The sequence below is a fragment of the Parasteatoda tepidariorum genome, chromosome 6, assembly GCF_982258835.1.
Source record: "Parasteatoda tepidariorum strain Cologne lab strain chromosome 6, Ptep-v5.0, whole genome shotgun sequence".
NCBI lineage: Eukaryota > Metazoa > Arthropoda > Arachnida > Araneae > Theridiidae > Parasteatoda > Parasteatoda tepidariorum.
The window spans coordinates 54,655,833-54,675,422 of NC_141760.1; the positions used below are offsets into that span (position 1 = coordinate 54,655,833).

General features: G+C 27.6%; 1 protein-coding gene across 3 annotated transcripts in view; it reads left to right on the forward strand.

Moving 5' to 3' along the window:
- The window catches only part of LOC107445904 (cryptochrome-1), a 44,211-nt gene that overhangs the window by 21,028 nt on the left and 3,593 nt on the right, over window positions 1–19,590 (forward strand). For 2 of the 3 annotated variants that reach the window (XM_087165881.1, XM_087165880.1), the window contains exons 3-11: window positions 1,558–1,700; window positions 2,615–2,799; window positions 3,284–3,372; window positions 4,138–4,278; window positions 4,996–5,163; window positions 5,242–5,382; window positions 6,770–6,921; window positions 8,856–9,058; window positions 11,626–11,722. In XM_087165881.1, the coding sequence (XP_087022007.1) occupies window positions 1,636–1,700; window positions 2,615–2,799; window positions 3,284–3,372; window positions 4,138–4,278; window positions 4,996–5,163; window positions 5,242–5,382; window positions 6,770–6,921; window positions 8,856–9,058; window positions 11,626–11,722 (1,241 nt within the window). In that variant the 5' untranslated portion in view covers window positions 1,558–1,635. Of the gene's footprint in view, window positions 1–1,557; window positions 1,701–2,614; window positions 2,800–3,283; window positions 3,373–4,137; window positions 4,279–4,995; window positions 5,164–5,241; window positions 5,383–6,769; window positions 6,922–8,855; window positions 9,059–11,625; window positions 11,723–15,139; window positions 17,519–19,590 lie in introns of those variants that run through there. The other variant, XM_016060395.4, reaches the window with a different exon arrangement.

Here is a 19,590-nt window from a genome sequence, read left to right on the forward strand (position 1 = left end):
TTTAAAAGTATTTATGCTGCTTAATTTAAAACATAATTAAATATTGAATAAAAATACACTTTTAATGTAAAAGAAAAAGTATGCGATAAATAACTTTTTTTTTTGTTATTAAATTTCTACTTTTTCTCAAAACTCTTAGTACTTTTAAAAACTGGTTATTTCATTTTTTTTTCCAAAATTTTTAATTCGAACCAACTGAACCCTTTGAATTTTTTACCAATGGTGTTATGAGTGTCCGCAAGGGTTGTCAGGAAAGTGCACTTGCAATCCCTTAGAAATTCAATACATAAAAAAGTAAATTTTTGCTGTTACATTATTTATTGTTTTCTATCATTATTAAGTACTAGCAAATGACGCTTGTTACATCGCATATCATACTTAGATATTTTTTAATAGAATCTACTTACATTTTTTTAAAATAAAATCTACTTGCATTTTTTAGATTTTTATAAATCTACTACTATTTTAAACTGAAAAATATTGTGGAGAGAAATATTTGATTGAAAATTTAATTATAGAGCAATGGAACTCGTTGATTTTCTTTTGTGTTCATACCATATTTAAGCATGTTACTTATTCATTTTTTTTTTTATATTTCAAAATTTAAATGTTAAAAATGTAAATTTTTTCTTCCCAATTAATAGTTTACTAGTTTCTCTCTATATTAAAAAATTCTAAGGGCCACACCTCTGTTTTGGGTGTTCAACTTAATGTTACATTTTGTTCCTTTGTGTGAAAACTATAAGACTTCGAAACTTGAAATTACCAAGGTATTCTGAAAAATGCACACATTAGTTTGAAAATTATTAACTGTTAAACTCTTAAAAAAGAAACACCATTCAGGCAGCTATATAGGCTACTGCAAAGTTGAAATTTGACATTCTGAAAAGGCCCAGGTTGTTTTTGAACTTTAAATGAGCTATTTTTTTTAAAAATTATAATTTGTATGATAGTTATTGCAATTTTACAACTTTAAGTTAAAACTGATCTGATTGTTTTCCTTTTAATTTCTAGTAATCTGTATTTTTAAATTATTTTTATCTTAATGTAGAGAGTTAGAATCAAGCTTTATGTTTGCTAATTTTTGCAACAAAATATGTATTTTAATTGATAGCTTTGTAAATTTGTATCTTTGTTTTGTTTTATTTAATTTTTTAATGCTATTTTTGACAGCTAAATGAATTTTTTTAAAAAAATAAACAACTTTCATTTATTTAAATAAAAAATTTAACGATGCAATGTCTCTTGTTTCTATTCATCTAAAAAAAAAATTTACCGTTGTAAATTTTTGGCTTTTTAGTTTCGTTTTACTTAATTGTATCCTTATTTTATGCTTTTAAATCTTTTTGACAACTTTGCTGCAGTTTTAACTATGATTAAACTATTTTAAGGAATATTTCCACTAATGAATTAATAAATCCATGTAATGTATATGTTTTGGGTCGCTGAATTACTATAGTTGGAAAATTGTCCTTTCTTCCATAAATTTTAATATTAAATTGTCTTAGTTTCAAAACGTTATAACTATTTTAAATTAATAAATCTTCATTATTTCAGTTATGGAAAACCACTCACCTAACATTCGAAAAAGATCCAGAGCCATATGGCCGCATTCGAGATCTCAACATCACCACCATGGCACAAGAAAATGGTGTTAATGTCATAACACGCACATCTCATACTTTGTACGACTTAGAAAAGTATGTTAATAAGATATTTTTACTTAAGATTATATTATTCACATAATTTTTATTTCAACTAACATGATATCTGTCAAAGGATAGGGTATAATTTGTGCTACGTAGACTAAAGCCATTAACGTGAATAAAGAACAAATGAAAATACATAAATGGACATACTATGGTTTCAGTTCTATAAACAAAAACTTTCCTCAGTCCCTAAACACTAAATGATGGTTAAGAAAATAAATAGATAAACTTCTTAACATGTGTTTGTCTCTTTACTTTCTCTACTATCACTTATGTGAACACAAACATTTGCAAACTAGTTTATATCTTTACTTTCTCAAGCATCATTTTCTGTCCAGACACTGAAAAAGGTTCTTGTTATAGAACTGAAACTATAATATGTTCATTTATGTACTTTCATTTGTGCTTTATTCATGTTTTTCACTTTAGTCTGTACCCTGTACCTGTTTAACCCGTTCAGGATCATTATCATATATTTCTGATTATGCAATTCTCTTTTTTATGGCCCACTGTATCATTCATGAGGTGAGCCTTTCTGTTTTTTGTGGCCCATACTAACAAAGACTTGATTTCAATTTGGTAGTCTCATATTTATTTCGCTAATCATGTATTATTTGGTATGCATGCATACTCTTAGTACCTATATTCTAGTAGTTGACTGTCAAAGGGAAGCATTTCATCCTTTCACTGGTCCTGAATGAGTTAATTTATTATGAGTCTCACAATAAAAACAATTTATAATTTTGTTTTATTGTTTTGTATTCTTTATAAAGACTTTGAAGTTTTTATTTTAGAATTATATTAGGATATTCATATTTTGTATGCTGCAGGTATGTACAAATTTAGTTATAGTATCGAACTGTTGTAAATCTTCAACCTGTTTTAAATATTTCATTTATCTCTAGAATCATAGAAAAAAATGGCGGTAAATCTCCGTTGACATATAAACAGTTCCAAAATATTTTGGCAAATATGGAGCAGCCACCTTTACCATTGCCTCGAATAACATTTGAAGACTTAAGTAATTGCTACACCCCCTTGTCTGAAGATCATGAGGAAAAATATGGTGTTCCTACTCTAGAAGAATTAGGTGTGTATTTTGTTGAATTAAATGGTCATGTATTACTCTAAATTTTTTTCTGGGTTCCTTTTATGGTACAAACTAGATTTGATGTAAATTATTACAAAAAATTATGTTTGTTATGTTGTGTAAAAATTAAGTTTTTGCTTTTATTTTGATTAAATTCTTTTGACTTAAAAATTTATTATTCAATTACATGCTTATTGAGGTTAATAAAAAAAAACTGACAAAAGTTAAATTATTGAAATAAATTAAAATAACATGCTTATTAAGACAAAATGTACTGTTTCTTCTAGAGAGTTATATTTGTTGTAGATTTAAAACAGAAATTTAAAAATAATTTTTTTTTTTTTTAATTTATTAGCAATTTTATTTTTATTATTAATAAATGCAGTTTAAAAAATATTATTTTACAAAATAGTTTTGCATCTTGCAGTCATTGCAGATTGATATATGTATTATAATGTTGTATTATAATGTATGTTTCTTGTAGGTTTTGATACTGAAAATTTAAAACCTCCTGTTTGGTTGGGTGGAGAAACAGAAGCATTAACTCGTTTAGAAAGGCACCTGGAAAGAAAAGTAAGATTATGATTGATTGTGAATTTTTTCTAATGTAAACTGAATATATTTTGAATGTATATTTTGACAAAGAATAAAGTAAGTAAGTGTATAAAGTAAGAAGTATAACACTAAATTAGGCCTTGACAAGAATTTATGCAGATAAATTAAAAAATTTCTGAGCCATAATGTCATGTTTAATCATTGTAATTTAGAACATAAATTTTTTTTCTCTTCCCTCTCACTTTATGAGAAATTATTTTTCAAAAAAGTAGAAGCTGAGAGCAATGCTGATGAATGATGCTGATGAATGATACTTTGAAATTTCAGAAAAATGTGTAATACTTAAAAATCTTATTCCGTTTCTTATTTATTATTATTATTATTATTTTTTCCCCAAACGAAAAGATTTTTCTTTTCTTTGCTTAAGATATCTTTGCTTTTTTTCTTAAGATTTTTTTTTTGATCTTAAAAGTTTTTAAACTTTATTTTCACGTTGTATACGTTATTATCATCCTTAAAATTAACATATGCATTTAATGTAGCTGAAACATTTAAGTTTCTTTTGGCTCAATTCTTTATTATGTATTGTTTTTGCAGAATAATTTTTTAAAAGTTTGTTTCTTTTTCTCAGCAGAGTTAATTGAAAATTTTAACTATAGTATACTCCTGAAAACTTAAATTATCTGTTAAAAAAAATTGAGTGCAATCTAACAATAAATCTATATAGTCACTTAATCTATATCTATATAGTTACATGTTTATTTTTTGCTGCTATTTGTTAAGGCTTGGGTTGCAAGTTTTGGGAGACCGAAAATGACCCCACAATCACTATTACCAAGTCAAACAGGCCTGAGTCCTTATTTGAGGTTTGGATGTCTCTCTGCTAGACTTTTCTATCTTGAACTTGCAGAACTTTATCGTAAGGTAAGTGTATTTGTGTGTTGAGTATTTGTTTTAGTTAAATATTTAATTGTGGTTATGAACTGATTTGATAAGTCTAAATTAGTGTGTAAATATTTTATTATCATTAAGAATTAGTTTTTCTTTCTTAAATTGTGGCATATTAAAGTTATAGGGAGTACCTAAATAATAACTTGCTTGTCTACCCAATGATATAGTTTTGATTTAAAAAAATATTACTATCACTTCATTTTGATGTGCCTCACAAATTTTGAGTAAGTATATAAAGCAGTTCAATGTGTTATTTATTAATTCATTAATTGATTTACATAAACTTATAATAATTTGTATCATGATGTGCATTTCAAAGTTTCTCATTTTTTGGGTGTAGTTTTCACATTTTAATTTTACTGTTATTTAAAAATAAATGTGTTTTTAACATTTTTATTTTATGTACTTAAGGGGAAATATATATAGATATATACAAAAGCTTTAAGAAAACTAAAAGTTATCAGCAACCTATAAGATGTAAATGGAAGCTAAATTCATTGTTTTGAAAGTTTATATGCCACCTATTTGTTAATGTGTTTAAAATTTATCTATTTATTAATAGAAATTATTATTGGAACTAAAATGACAATTAGACAGTGCTATTCAGTTGTTATTGAAGTGAATTTATGAGAGTCATTATTTAATCTATACATCTTTTACTTATTATTCTTTTATTTATTTATTTAATAGATCAAAAAAGTAAATCCTCCTCTTTCTTTGCATGGGCAAATTTTATGGCGAGAGTTCTTTTACTGTGCTGCCACCAACAATCCAAAATTTGATCATATGGTTGGAAATCCGATGTGTGTTCAAATTCCATGGGATGTCAACTCCGATGCACTAGCTAAGTGGACAAGCGTAAGAATTTATTTTGTAAATTATGGTTTAGTGCTAATATGTAGTTGTGTATTATTAAAATATAAATAATTTTTGCAGGGACAAACAGGGTTTCCTTGGATTGATGCAATCATGACTCAGCTGCGAGAAGAAGGTTGGATTCATCATGTAGCTAGACATGCGGTTGCATGTTTTTTAACAAGAGGAGATTTGTGGATATCATGGGAAGAGGGCATGAAGGTCATTATTTTTTTAATTTACATCCTTTTCGTAATTGTGTTTTTAGCATTTACATTTTACTATTTTTTGTTTATTGATATTTTTGAAATTTTATTATTGAGAAGCTTCTTCCTGTAATCCAATAACAAAATATGATAACAAAACAGATTGCGAAACCAACTGGTTAGTTTTTTTTAAATAAAATGTTAAAAAAGCAAGAGTTTCAGAAAATTTAGATACATATAGTATATGTGAAGAAAAAAAAGAACAGTTAAGGAATACTTAATTAATGAACAAAATAAAAAAATTAAACACCCTGAATAACTTTTGATCTAATGATTGGATTTTCACATACTAGGATCCAATTTTATGGTTCAGAAAAGTGACCTCAACTATGCTAATTAATTAGTTCAAATGTTATTTTACGTTCCAAAATCAGACAAAAAAGTTCTTTCTCTGAATAAAAGTAGCTTTTTTTGTTGGGTTATGATGTCTGATCCACAAAATATTTACAATCTAGGAAATATGGTCTCAATAGTTTGGTTAAACGGAGTCGGTAGGGCACATACCAATTATGCTAAAACTGATCTTTTTCAGTGTACTTTTTCTTAACATCTAAACAAGATATCGCTTCAATTTTTTTCGCAGAATATTTACATATACATGTTTAAACTGTGATAACTGTTTATATATATCTTTGGCGAAATTTTTTTATTTTTTATTATGAACTGAAAACTTTTAATTTTGTAAAAAGTTATATCAAAAATCTTTCATAATTCAAAAAGTATTCCTGTTAACGTAAAAAAATTATCCCAGTATACAACTGATACAATCTCAAATTTTCCCAAAAAACTTCACAGCGATATCACAAGCAGTTTCTTAGAAAAGGTACATAAAAAAGGTCAGTTTTAGCATTATTAATATCGACTCCCTAAGAGAGTAGTCAAAAGTTTGATCCCCGTAGTGTTAATTTTACTTTTTTCTTATTTCACCATATTTTGATAATTTTTTAATTAAATTTTTAAAAAAAATTGCAATCAATTATTCGCTTATCCAAAGATAATTACATGCGGAAAATAATTCGTAATAATTAATTATCTTTTTTTTATTTAATATTAGGTGGAAAAATTTTTTTATTCTAAATTATGCAAATTTTTACATCATTTTAAAAAATGTAATTTTGTATTGCAAAATTGAAGGTGAATAGTTACCAAGAAATCAATTTTAAAAATGTTATAAATCTAAATAATTATTAAAGGATATTGTAATTTTTTGGCTTTTTTAGTTTTTCTGGCTTGTGCCTTTCTGTTTTGTGCATGATTGCTAATGTTGAATCATTGATTATTTACTGTACACATGCTAGTATATCATAAATCTAAATACCTAAAAATTGTGTTAATACTTGAAGGTATTTGATGAGTTGCTGCTGGATGCTGATTGGAGTGTCAATGCAGGCTCTTGGATGTGGCTTTCTTGCAGTTCATTTTTTCAGCAATTCTTTCATCTATATTGTCCTATTAGGTTTGGCAGAAAAGCTGACCCTAATGGAGATTACATAAGGTAGGTTTTTTTTATTATCTGATTCTCTAATGAACAATTAAACTGAATTTTATCCTGAAATATTTTTCATTTAGTAAGACTTGAAATAAACTTGAAATTAGAAAGGTGTAGAAAAAAATGTACATGGAGTACAATGGAAAAAAAATTTAGAATTCGACAACTAGCTTAAGAATTATTAGCGCTTAAACTTGCATGAAAAAATGAGGCAGGCGGATTTTGTTTAAAAGTTATTATGCTTTTTAGTTGTTGTTTTTTTGCACATTTTTTTCACTTGTTTGTTTTACGTTGCATTTTACTTTGCTATGCAAAATCTATATTACTTAAAACTACGAAGATGTAGAGTAATGTACAAAAATTCGATAATTTAAGATTTGATAATTATCTCAATAATTTTATCAACTGTTAAATTTTAAGTAAAAAAAAGAAGTATGTTGGATTTGTTTACACAGTTGAAATTTGACGTGTTGAAAGGGCCATTTTCAGTTATTAACTTGACACAAATTAATTTAAATTTGTTCAAAAGCAATTATAGTTTTTTCGGGAGTATTTATATATTGTTGTCAATTTATCTCACAATAAAACACAATTTATCTCTCTCGAGATCATCATTTTATCAACTCGCATTTGACTCTTGATGTCAAATGTAAAAACAACCGAAGAATAATGTAAAAATGAAATGAATAAGATTTAGTTAGCAAATGTTGTTAGATATAAATCATCACATTATCTTACCTTGAGAGCAGAGGTTATAAAAAGGAAAAAGAATCGTGCTACTACTAGACTCAATCTTTCTTGTTTCTTCTTAGTAAATATGTAATAAGATCAGCTAAAAAGATAATAATGTAATAAGATCAGCTTCTGTAATAACCAATAAGGATAGTTTAAAACCAAAAGAACATTAGAGAATTAACACAGAACAACAAACTTACACAGATGCCATGAATTCAACTACAAAAGCACACCAATATAGCAGCCTTTTTTTTCCTAGTAGAGTGATTGTTTACTAAAATGTAGAAATTTTGCTAAAATCGGCATATCCAGTCTCATCCCACTTTCAATTATTAATAAAATTTAATAGCTTAAATTTGTTATTTAATTATTTTATTATTAATAATTTTGCAATTATTTTATTATCAATATTTAATTTTTCTAATCAGTATGTCTTATATCTAGTCCCTAGAAATGTGGGACCACATATTTAAAAAAAATCTATAATTCAAAAGTAAACAACTGGTTTAATATAGATACTTATATTTTATTTTCAAGTTCTAATAAAGTAGTTTTCTGGTGTGAGGTCGCTAAAAGCTATAAAACTATTATTGAGGGCCCTCTCGAGAAAATTTTCTAGAGTTTGATAATTGAAACGACTAAAAATTTTTGCTTTTAATTTCAATATTAAAAATACAACACTTTTTTTGTGTTTGATTTACAATAGTTTCTTTTCTGTTCTTTGAGGCTAGAAGATTCTAGAATTGTGGATTCCCTGGTCAAATGTCTTACCACAAGACAGTTCTGAACATGTTGTCTATATCCCCATAGAAATTAAAATGTGCTTGTGCAAGGGGAGAAGCTGAATACTTTCTTCTACTTCTTAGGAAAAATTAATAGCATGCAAATTTTTCTCAGAAAGTATAGAAGAGCTATTGGTTATTCAATCAAAGGAATAACTGTTTTATTTTTATTTTACTGGTTTATGGGGATTTTTTATTTCAAATTATACTTGAGTGACAGATGCATTGTGCTTCATTTCAGGACATAATTGTTTTTAAATTTATTTAGTTTTTATTTATTTATTACCAATTTCTTAAACTCGTTTTTTGCAAATTATGTTTTTCTAGGTTTCAATGTTCCCCATTTATTCACGATACTAATAACTTAATGCTGAACTTATGCTTTATTTCTTGTATTAATTTTTTTCCTTTTGTGTGTATTAGGAGGTATTTGCCTGTTTTAAAAAATTTCCCTACAAAATTTATTCATGAACCATGGATTGCTCCAGAAAAAGTTCAACATGCTGCCAAATGTGTTATTGGCAAAGATTATCCTATGCCAATTGTCAATCATCAGGATGTTAGTCATATTAATTTAGAACGGATGAAGCAAGTTTATCAGCAGCTGAGCCATTACCGGGGTGCTAGTAAGTGGTGTTATATTCTCTCTCTCTCTCTCTCCTTTTTAACTACAAAGAAGTTTTTATTCTTAGAACTAAAAAATAATTATTTATATTTTTAAATGTAGTATTTTTTTGTAATGTAAAATGTACACCTTTTAAACAAAAATATACTTTCTAGTTTTCATTTATAAAGCAAAACTATATATGTAAAAATATTAATGTTGCAAATAATTCAACAATTTTAAAAGTGTTTTAACTTATAAATTTCCTTGAATAGTTTTAAACCTTGTTTGTTGATAAATAAAACTAAATTGGGATTAAAATTGATTTTCTAAATTAAGAACGAAGTTATAGGTTTATAGTATGAAAGACTTAATTAAAAAAATTAACCGAGTGCAATATTGTTATTTGTAATATAAATGCAGTTAAAATTACCTGTCAAAAAAAAGTTTCTTTTTAATAGGTAATAGTCAATTTTGATTTAGGGATTTTTTGTTGTTTTATTTTGTCATCTTCAGATTATGTTCCCTTCATTTGTAACCGTTCATTTGTAATCAGGTGTATTGGTACATAAATATATATGTATATCTAACAATCTGTAATGAATGAATGAAGAATATAATGTATATAAGAGATGTCAATGAAGAATATAATGAAAATCTTGCACAATAAAATCTTGCAATAAAGTTCACAGGAAGTTAAAAATTTGCAAGTTTTTCTTTATAAGACGAATTTATGTACATTTCAAAGATTGTCGAAAGTATTTTTTTCTTATTTTGAACAATAAAATCATTTGCTAGTAAATAATTAAAATTTATAATTAGTTTAAAGCAATTGATTGTTTGTGTAGGAGTTCAAAATTCAGTTCGATTAAATTATTAAATAAAAACAAAATGCTTCTCTAAAATCAAACAAAGCCCTTGGAAATTAGCAAATATTTTTTTCAAACTATTTATGCATTCCCAGCGACATTTGCACGTCACTATTTATACTTATATGTGGGTAAGAACACACTAACCCAGCTTCAATACAATTCTATGCAACCGTTGATAAAAATTTGCTTGTTCTTGCGTAGTTTTTATAGTCATATCATGCAAGTAAAAGTTGTCAGTGTAAGTAAATATGCTGATTAATTAAAGTCTGTCCTAGTCAAAGCTGTGCACATCTCTGTTTCCGTAAAACTGTTGGTCTTGGGTGACATTGCTGACTCTGAATGTGGTTCAGGAATAACATAACATTTTAATGTGGGTGAGAATGTCAATGCTTATTCCTGCTTAATTCTTTTTCTAGTGACGGTTTGTGGTGCCCTGGCATAACCCTCAGTTATAGAGCAAAACTGGCCACATAGCAGTTGTAGCATTTTGATCAACGGCCACTTTTTCGAAATTTTAAACAATTTAAAAAATGATTGATATTAATCATTTTTTAAGGCATTTATTTTAAAGCATTTCTCAAAGCATTTATTTTAATAAGGCATTTATTTTAAAGCATAAAGCATCGCGAGGCATATATTTTAAAGCATTTCTCAAAATGTGATAAACATTACAAGATTACATTCTAAGATAAAGAAAGGTTTTAAGAAGCAAACATAAAATAAATAGGGTGCATAGCGTTTTTAAAAAGAGCTTAAAGGTGCTTTTTTTCGTTTTTTTAAAAGCCCTTAAAGGTGTTCTTAAAAAGTGCTTGATATTCCCTCTTTCAAAATGAGATTTTTTCTTTATCGTGTTGATTTTCGCTTCGAATTATGCGAAAAGACACCGTTCACATTGTTTTATTCAGCGTTTTCACAATTCACTCAACCCCAATCTATTTCGGCGTTTTGTCAGTCTGTAGCATATGAAAACGCCATTCGTTTTGCATGATTCCAAATTTCATGGTTTTTGACAGTTGTCAAAAACAATGCCAAAAAGGGTTTTTTTTTGACATGACGGTTAAAACAAGATAAAATCGTCAATTGTTGAAAACTTTCCCACCCTGCCAAATTATGATATTTTTTAAAGTGCTTAAAAATATTTTTTGAGTGCTTGAAAAGTTCTTAAAAGGTGCTTATTTTTTGTTGAATAATTTGGCTACGCACCCTGATAAAGTAATTAACAAAAAAATAAAATGCACATGGATGCATTATTGGCAAAATGAGTGGCAATTGGTAGACAATTTTTTAATCGCTTTTTGTTACATGATTTTATATTGTCAGATATATTCTGAAGTGAACTTGTACTCATTTTATTAAACTTTGAAGGGATAAATAACTGATTAGATCTTTATCAGAATGGAAATTAAACCTGCTATAAGGCATGTTAACTGCAATTTTACAGCAATTATGTTGATGATTTATTAAGTTATAGATATCACTGTATTTTTTAGCATAATTAAGATACAGCAGATACAAATGAGCAAGTACTTTCAATTAAAATCATATTTCTTAAAATGAAAGTGTAATAATGAATGTTAGATAATTTAATTTTTGTTTTCATGAAACTTTGTATAAAATCAAGATTAAAATTAATTATGATTAATATTTTTTATTCACTCTTAACTGATCTTACTTACTTAGTTCATTTAATGCATAATTACTTTATATATTTTTTCAGATATGAGTAATCCCCCTCGTCCTATTCAAGATCGAGATGATGAGGGCTATCAAAAAAGTGTTAAACGACGTGCTGTAGAATATTCAGAAAACTCAAGGTGAGATAATATAATTAATTATGCAACAATTCATGCATTTAATACCTATTATCATATTTTCGACTTTTAGTTTGTCTAGTTAATGTAACAAATTTACATTTTAAATATTCAGCCATTTGTGAAATAAAGAATAGCACATTACTTAGTTTTATTATGTTAAAAAATTGAACTAAAAAAAAAAAACAATAATAAAAATAATTCAAGTATTAACTTTTGAACTGAATACTGCAGTTTAAAATAAAATTATAAGACAAGAATATTAGAATCACTATTCATATTGTAACATGGGAAAAAAAGAAAGAAAAAGTTTTAAACAGTCTTCAAAAAATTACACTTGTACTGCTTATAGCATACTATTACATTTTGTTTGTTTGATTTTTTTAATGCTAAAATAGATTTAATGTAAAACACAATATTAACGGGAAACCTCATAACAAAAATTACTTATATTAGAGTAGTTCAAAAAAGTCGAAGCATCTTAAATCTTTTGGTCACTATTGTTTTTAACAAATGGTAATTTTTAAGCCTTAGTGCAAACCGATCAAAAAATCATGTACGATTTTTTTGAATTTTTAATAAAATTTTTACTATTTTTGGCCCATTATAGGGGCAAAATAATTTATTCAGATGTATAGAATTTTGCATACTTCTCAATGATAATAGTTACTATATTTCCCATACTACTGCTGAAAAGTTTCCGACCCTTTTACTATGTCAGCCGACTCCAATATGAATGTCACTAAATTGCATAAGTGAACAGGTAATGATTATTACGAGTTTTATTTAATCTTCATATTACATTATTTATCTTTGCTGAATTATGTTTGTTCAATGGTTAAAAGCTGTTTCACTTGTAGAATGGCAGATGTATCATTATTTTTAACAAATTTAATTGCTTCTTTATTTTTCAGTTTACTTACTGGCATTTAACATTGGGATAATTAAAAATAAGTTAAATACGAAGAGTAGTCTCTTTTTTTTTTATAATTTTGTTACTTGTGTTACATGCTTGTGTGAGCCACGATGGCTCAGCTGTTAAGGCGCAGAACTGTTATTGTGAAGAACTGGGGTTCGATCCCCGGTGGCGGCTTGAAGCCCACTCAGCTTCAGATCAATGGGTACCAACTTATCTGGGAAGTAAAGGGGTCTGTGCGCAGTGCTGACCACATTGCCACAACCATACAGTTGCTTGTGAAATAATAGAGCCTTAACCTGTATGTCCCGTCTGGCCCACAACGGGCTCTTGTAGGAATGTGTTTTTTTTTATATGCTAGTGTTTATATTATAAGGATCCAAGGTACCCCTGTATTTTTTTTTCAAGTCAAACTTAGTTCTTAATATTGTTTAATCTTCTTGCAAGATGCTGTTTATGATTTGTGAACTATAGCACATTTAAGCTCTTTTGTCATTGAAACTTAAATTCTATATTTTAATCCATTTTGCGCCACTTTTGAATTTTAATTATTTTGAATAAAAAAGTATTCAAAATTTTCAATTTAAAAAAAAAAAAGTATTTTTAATAAAAATAAATTGTATGATATCTCATAAATAATAAATTTTTAACGATGCAAATTTATAGTTAGTCATCGCGAACAACAAAAGAATTGTAAAACTTTTTCCTTCTTTTTTTTCCTTATAAATATCAGAATTTTATGTAGAAAATAAATAAGATTTATGTTTTGCCATACATGCAGTATATTTCAAGCTCACACTTACTGGCTTGGTCCTGTTTAAAAAATAGTGGAAGAACTTATAAATGATGATTGATAAAAAAAAAGTTAACAGAAGAGAAAAAAAGTATGCATTGAAAAGTATTTTTTCGTAGTGAATAACACTAGGAATATATATATTATTAATTAATTAACCAAAGTTTTTCTTAACTTCCATTTGTTTAGTGAAAAATTATTAGATTTAACAAAGAGAAACTTAACTTCTGCAAGTAATGTCCAATACTGTTAAAACTAAAGGTTTCACTTTTTTAGTACTGTTTATTATATTAAAAAGTTTATTAAATAAAAAAGTTTATTAAATAATATAAATAAATTACATTGCCTATTTTATTACATAAAATAGAAAATTATTGAAATTTGCCCTTTTTGCGTCAAATGATGTGATTAGGCCACTTGAAAAGCAGGTTGACGAACATAGGGCCGCATTCTCGAGTAGTTAGACATGTTGTTGGCAGTCATGGTAATTTTTTTTTTATAAACATCAGTGTTTCTGGCACTAGAAACTTTTTGTTTGTTAGCTTAGTAATATATTTGCATAAAATTAAATGCTTTTAAAAATTAAAATTCGTCAAAATACCAAGCTGCTACTTATTAAAAAAAAAAAAAAAAAAAATCCTTTTTATCAAAAAATAGATTTATTGAGAAAAAAAATACAAAGATAAGGAGAAAATAATGGTTTTGAAAGTAATGAATGTTAACTCTTAGACAGTTTTTTAAGTTACAAAAATTAGAAGGAAAGTTAAAAACAATATGTATCCACTTTTTTTCGAATACCGCATATTATTATACAATATTGGTTTTTCTTTGAATACTGCATGTAAATGAGTTGCAACAATAGCCAATAAAACAATTGGATTGACGCTGAAATAAACATAAGCAAAGCAAGTATAAAAGTAATTATTAAAATGTGCAATTCAATGCTCGAGGGTTGTAAAAGATATTAGGATTTTTAAAGCTATATGGATTTGCAATGGAATATGTGCAGTGGAATTTTGCTAGTCAAATTTTCATTTTCTGACGTAGCTAAGTAAAAGGCAATGCGTAGTCATAAAGTTCTTTTTTTGCTCTATAATATAAACAAAAACCAGTTCTGAAACGTGCAAAGAGGTTTTCCCTTTCTCAAACATACACAAATCAGAGCTTGCTGTGAAACAGATCTGGTTGAACCCTTTTCCTTGCTTTGAAGATCACCTTACTTATGAGACAAACATGAACATTCAAACGTAAATAGTTTATTTGCTCCATCTCATTCGCGTTGTGCATTCAAGCTTGTTTAAAACGGATAACTTGAATGGGCAATAAATTTCCAACTTTTTTTTATGTTTCAAAGAGAAAAAATAATTAGAATAATTTTTTCTTTATACTCAGGTGATGTGGAGGGTTAGATTTCATTAGCAGGTGGGCTGCAGGTTGTGCACCCTTATTTTTAATGTAAAATATATAATATAATGGACATTTGCGTTAGATTTAATTTTTTTTGACTTATGATGGCTAATTAAAAACCAGATTTCAGAAGAAAAAAATCTTTAAATTTGTTTAAAAAGCAAACTTTTAGTTTTTTGATTAAAATAGTTCTGATATAAAATAGAAAAACTGTTCGAATTCCTATTCTATAAAATTTGCATGAATATTTTTTTTTTCTCTTCAAAATTAATCGAGGGTGGTAATAGGGACTCCTTTTTTGCAGGTGGAAGGCCATGAAAGAGGCTTAAGCTAAAAGTTGCATCATATTGTTTTGTAAAAATATGGACCTATTTCTGTGATTTCGTTATTATAACACCAGAAAGAAGCTATGTCGAGAAACTCTTCTAGCATTTTGATCAAATCTTTTGTTTGTGTTCTAGACTTTTTACAATGTAATTGATTGACAAATTCAACAGTATTCTTGGATCTGAAGAGTATATGTAGATAGATTATTTAAGTTTAATTATTTTAAACATATTTTTTATTATCTATCAATAGATAAATTGTATATATGTACTCTACTGCTAAAAGGACATACGTCCAAGTGTTTTGTATTGAAAATTGGCCCTTTTGGTGCCAAAGTATATAGTCTTATACTGTAAGATAATGAATGATTTGGAACTGTTATCTTTTCTGTTAAACTATAATTTAAAATCATCGGCAATTATTTTTTTATCATTAATAGTTTTTTTCAGCTGTGAAAATTGTTTATTTTATATTTATTAAATCAGTTTTATTTCAAAACATCAATCATCACGTCTAATATATTTTAAATTTGATTAAGATAAACTAGTAGGCCATGTAGGTTTTATCCTTTAACAGAAGCTCATTAAATTATTTTACGTATTAAATTATTACTTCAGCTAACTGAGATAATCTAAACCTGTTTAAAGAAATTTTGTGTTTACTTCAGTTTTAAACCGACCCTGGGTTTAAGATATATTTACTAGCTTTATTGAGAGATTTTTTTTGTTTGTTTCTTTGTTGTGTAAATAGGATTTAATTTTACAAAAGAAAAAAAAATGGCAACTCAAAAACTTTTAATGGAAAATCCATGGTAGTCTATAGTTAGATTCAAATTTAGTACATGTTCTAAAGATAGAAGCAAGTGTCAAAAGATTTTTGATTTGTAAAGGTAATGGTAACTATAACCAACTGATCATTTTTCCTCCTCTTTGTTGGGGGAGGAAAAATTAGTGTTCATTATAGTCAATAGTGATAAGAACAAACATTTTAATGTTTTAGAATAATTGTATTTTTAACTGCTATATATTAATAGTGATAAGTGGGTAAATAAACAGTTAAAAAATATGTAATTTTAAATCAGTAAAATAATTGATGGTTCTCTATAACTTTTTTTTTCAAATCAAAATTGAACTAAATATTTTCAAATCTATTTTAGTGAAAAATCTTATCAGATGTCTATCATATAGTAGTAATTGCAGACTGTGCTGTAGTTTTAATGTATGTTCAAGGGTGTTATCAGTTATCTAAACATTTAAATTACAAAAAATGAGTTAGGAAAGCTATTTCACATCCTTCTTAACATGCAATAGTTCATTAATCAAGTAATGCTTAATTTCAGAGGGGGTTCTCCACCCCAAAACTACGCTACTAATTGCAGAAATCATTAATTTTAGTGATTAACCTAAAATTCTTAATTGTCACTCTAAGAAATGAATTGTATGAATGTTTGGCTTTGAGACTTCAGTTCAGTGGCTAAAATTCAGTTTAACAAATTTCATTTCTTTTCCTATTTGTTGTCATGGCATGTTTTTCCTCATTCCACACTTTTATATGATAGTATACCAACGTAAATATATATATTTTTTGTATTTTATCTTAAATATTACTTTATATAAAAAAATTATGCATAATATATTAGTTAAATATATTGTTCACAAAATTTGTTGATTTACTTCTAAAGAATATTTTTCAAAGATTAAGTTTTAGACATGAGTTTACATTGTTTTACTCATCAAATAGGTTTTTGTTACATTTGCTTGTGTATTTAAATAAAATTGCTCATTTAAGTTAACACATGGGATCTGTAATTGAATTTATAATATATTTAATGAATTCTTTAGATAAAAAACTTGAATACTACGTAAACATGGATATGAATTTGGAGAAGAAAAAATAAAGAATTGCTTTTTCTTTAAATGAAACTTGTATATATTATTTGAAGTATGAGTTTTTCGCTTTGTATTGCACATGATCTCATTTGTTCAAAACAGAAAAGATATACAGTTAAAAAATATCATTGTACATATGTAAATATTGTCTAAAAAATATTTGTTGAAAAAGTGGTGTACTTCTGAATTAATATAAATTTAATTCTGATTTTTTTTTTTTAAATTGACATTTTATAGAACTCACCATTTAATAAAATGGTTTTAGCATTTTCAAACATTTCTCGTTTTACAAATGAGAGACATGCTTGACTCATGTATATTAGTGTAAATAGATTTTAAATACAAGGCTGTGTACATTAGTAGCACAATTGTTTTTATTTGTAAACTTGTGTTTACTGTATCTTATGCTTTATGCAAGTGTGCAAAACTTTTAAAGATGCTTCAATTAAAGAGTTTTCAAGGGTAAAGAGGTGTGTTTTACTGAATTTTCTTTTTTTTCTGGAAAATTAAATATTTTTTATACTTTTCCTTTCCTTCTTCTCTTCTACTTTTACCTTTTATTTGCATTAGGGAATGCAATCCAGATATCGGGGATTCCGCACCGACTAATGCACATCACAATTCTGCAGGATTATTAACTCAATCCCACAAGATCGAAATTCAGGAACTAAAACAATTCTTTAATATTTAATTGCTTTATTGATATCTGGATCAAATAATTTTCCACATTTAACAGAGAAGAATGGATAAAAGCAGTTTTTGCAGTATTTGGTTGATGATGTGGGAATAAACTCCCAACAATATTTTTGAATTTTCAAAGCGCAACTAACTCAAATAAATTAATTATTAAAATAATAATAATAAATATTTGGGACTGGATGAAAGAAAAATTAAAAATTTTATCAAAATATTGAGCAACGAGGATGGAAATGAAAGCAAACTCTCTGAAAAAGTAGAGACTGAAAATGATGGACCAAAGATATCATTAAAAAATGAACTAGAAAGTTAGCCATATGAAACTGCATGGTTTCTTCAGTTCCGTCCAAGGAAGCATTATGATGAAATTGACAATATAATCAACAAAGAAATTATCATAATTTTAGAAAATATTTCCCTCAGGAAAAGAAAACATAAAATAATGTTAATGTTTGTCATTGTCGAAACTTTAGAAGCATATGTCAAGACTGGCCTGACAAGAGTTGTGTAAATTAAGAACTTTTGTTTTTCTAGAAAGAAACCTAGATTTAATAAATTTTCTCACCCCTATTTGTCAGAATCGGTTTTTTTATTTCAAGAGACATTCTGTTATCAATAATTTAAAGTAAGTACGTAAAAAGATTAAATATCTCTTTTATAAACTCTTTGTTTTTTCATACTTCTCTCTGTTGTCAGCTAGAACTTATTATTTTAATTCTAAGTTTGAATGGAATGCTTAATTGAGACTTGCCAATCCTGAAATTTCACGAGGCCAAAAACTGCGGAACTGCATTCCTTGATTTGTATACTCTAGAAGGCTCCACTCCTTGTTCGCTATCGCTTAAATCAGATTTTTTTTTTTTTAAATCTGGTAATCCACTCCTAGAGCCAGGTTTCTCTTTTTTTGCCTCACTGAAATTTTTAACACCAGTGCAGAGTCAAACTTTTCTGTGTTTTCCTTTATATTCAGCAAACTTCTTTTTTTTTACCTGAGCAATAGTGAATGATAACCTACATTCTACATTATATCAAAGAATGGTCTGTGTAGCTTTGTCTGGCTGTCTCAGTACCACTCCCACGGCATCTCCCGTTGAATCGATGCATTGAAGCTGAAGCTCAGACTGGTATTAAACGTCTTATGTACCTTGGCTTAAGAAAGAAATATTCTAAGCATTTGTCATGGGGCCACCTTGTTTCGCAGGTGTTGGATATTCCCTCTTTTATTATGCATAGTGATTATATGTCACTAAGATATGCTTTTCATAAGCCCTTCAAGATCCATTTTCCTTTTAGAGGTGAATGCTTAAAGGCAAATGTCTAGTATGGTACAGCAATGGTTCTAGGTTTGGTCTTAAATCTGGGGCAGGAATTTACTTCTCCAATAATGGTACAAACTCCTCTTTCCTCTAGGTAGTTGTGCCACTGTTTTTCAGGTTGAGGTCTATGCTTCTAAATAAACCTATCCATATCTGTTCTGACAGTCAGGCTGCTCTCCTATCGGGTGTAAATTCACTTCTTCAATAGAGTGGGAGTGCTTCTCAGTCCTCTGTGACCTTTCTACTCATAACAAGGTATACATACACCTGAACATATAGGCATTCTTGGAAATGAGTCGGCTGGTGAAGCAGCATGGGCTCGCTCCAGTGCGATTTTCTGGGTGCAGCTTTGAGAATCTCTCCCACATCATTCAGGGCATCTACATTTAAGCTCTATGGCAAAATTGCCCATGAACAATGGCGCAATACGGATGGTCAGAGACAAGCTAAATCGTGACTGTCCTATTGTGTGTTAAAAAGAGTTTCTTAAGTTAAACAGGGACAGTTTGAGGAGGATCATTGGTCTT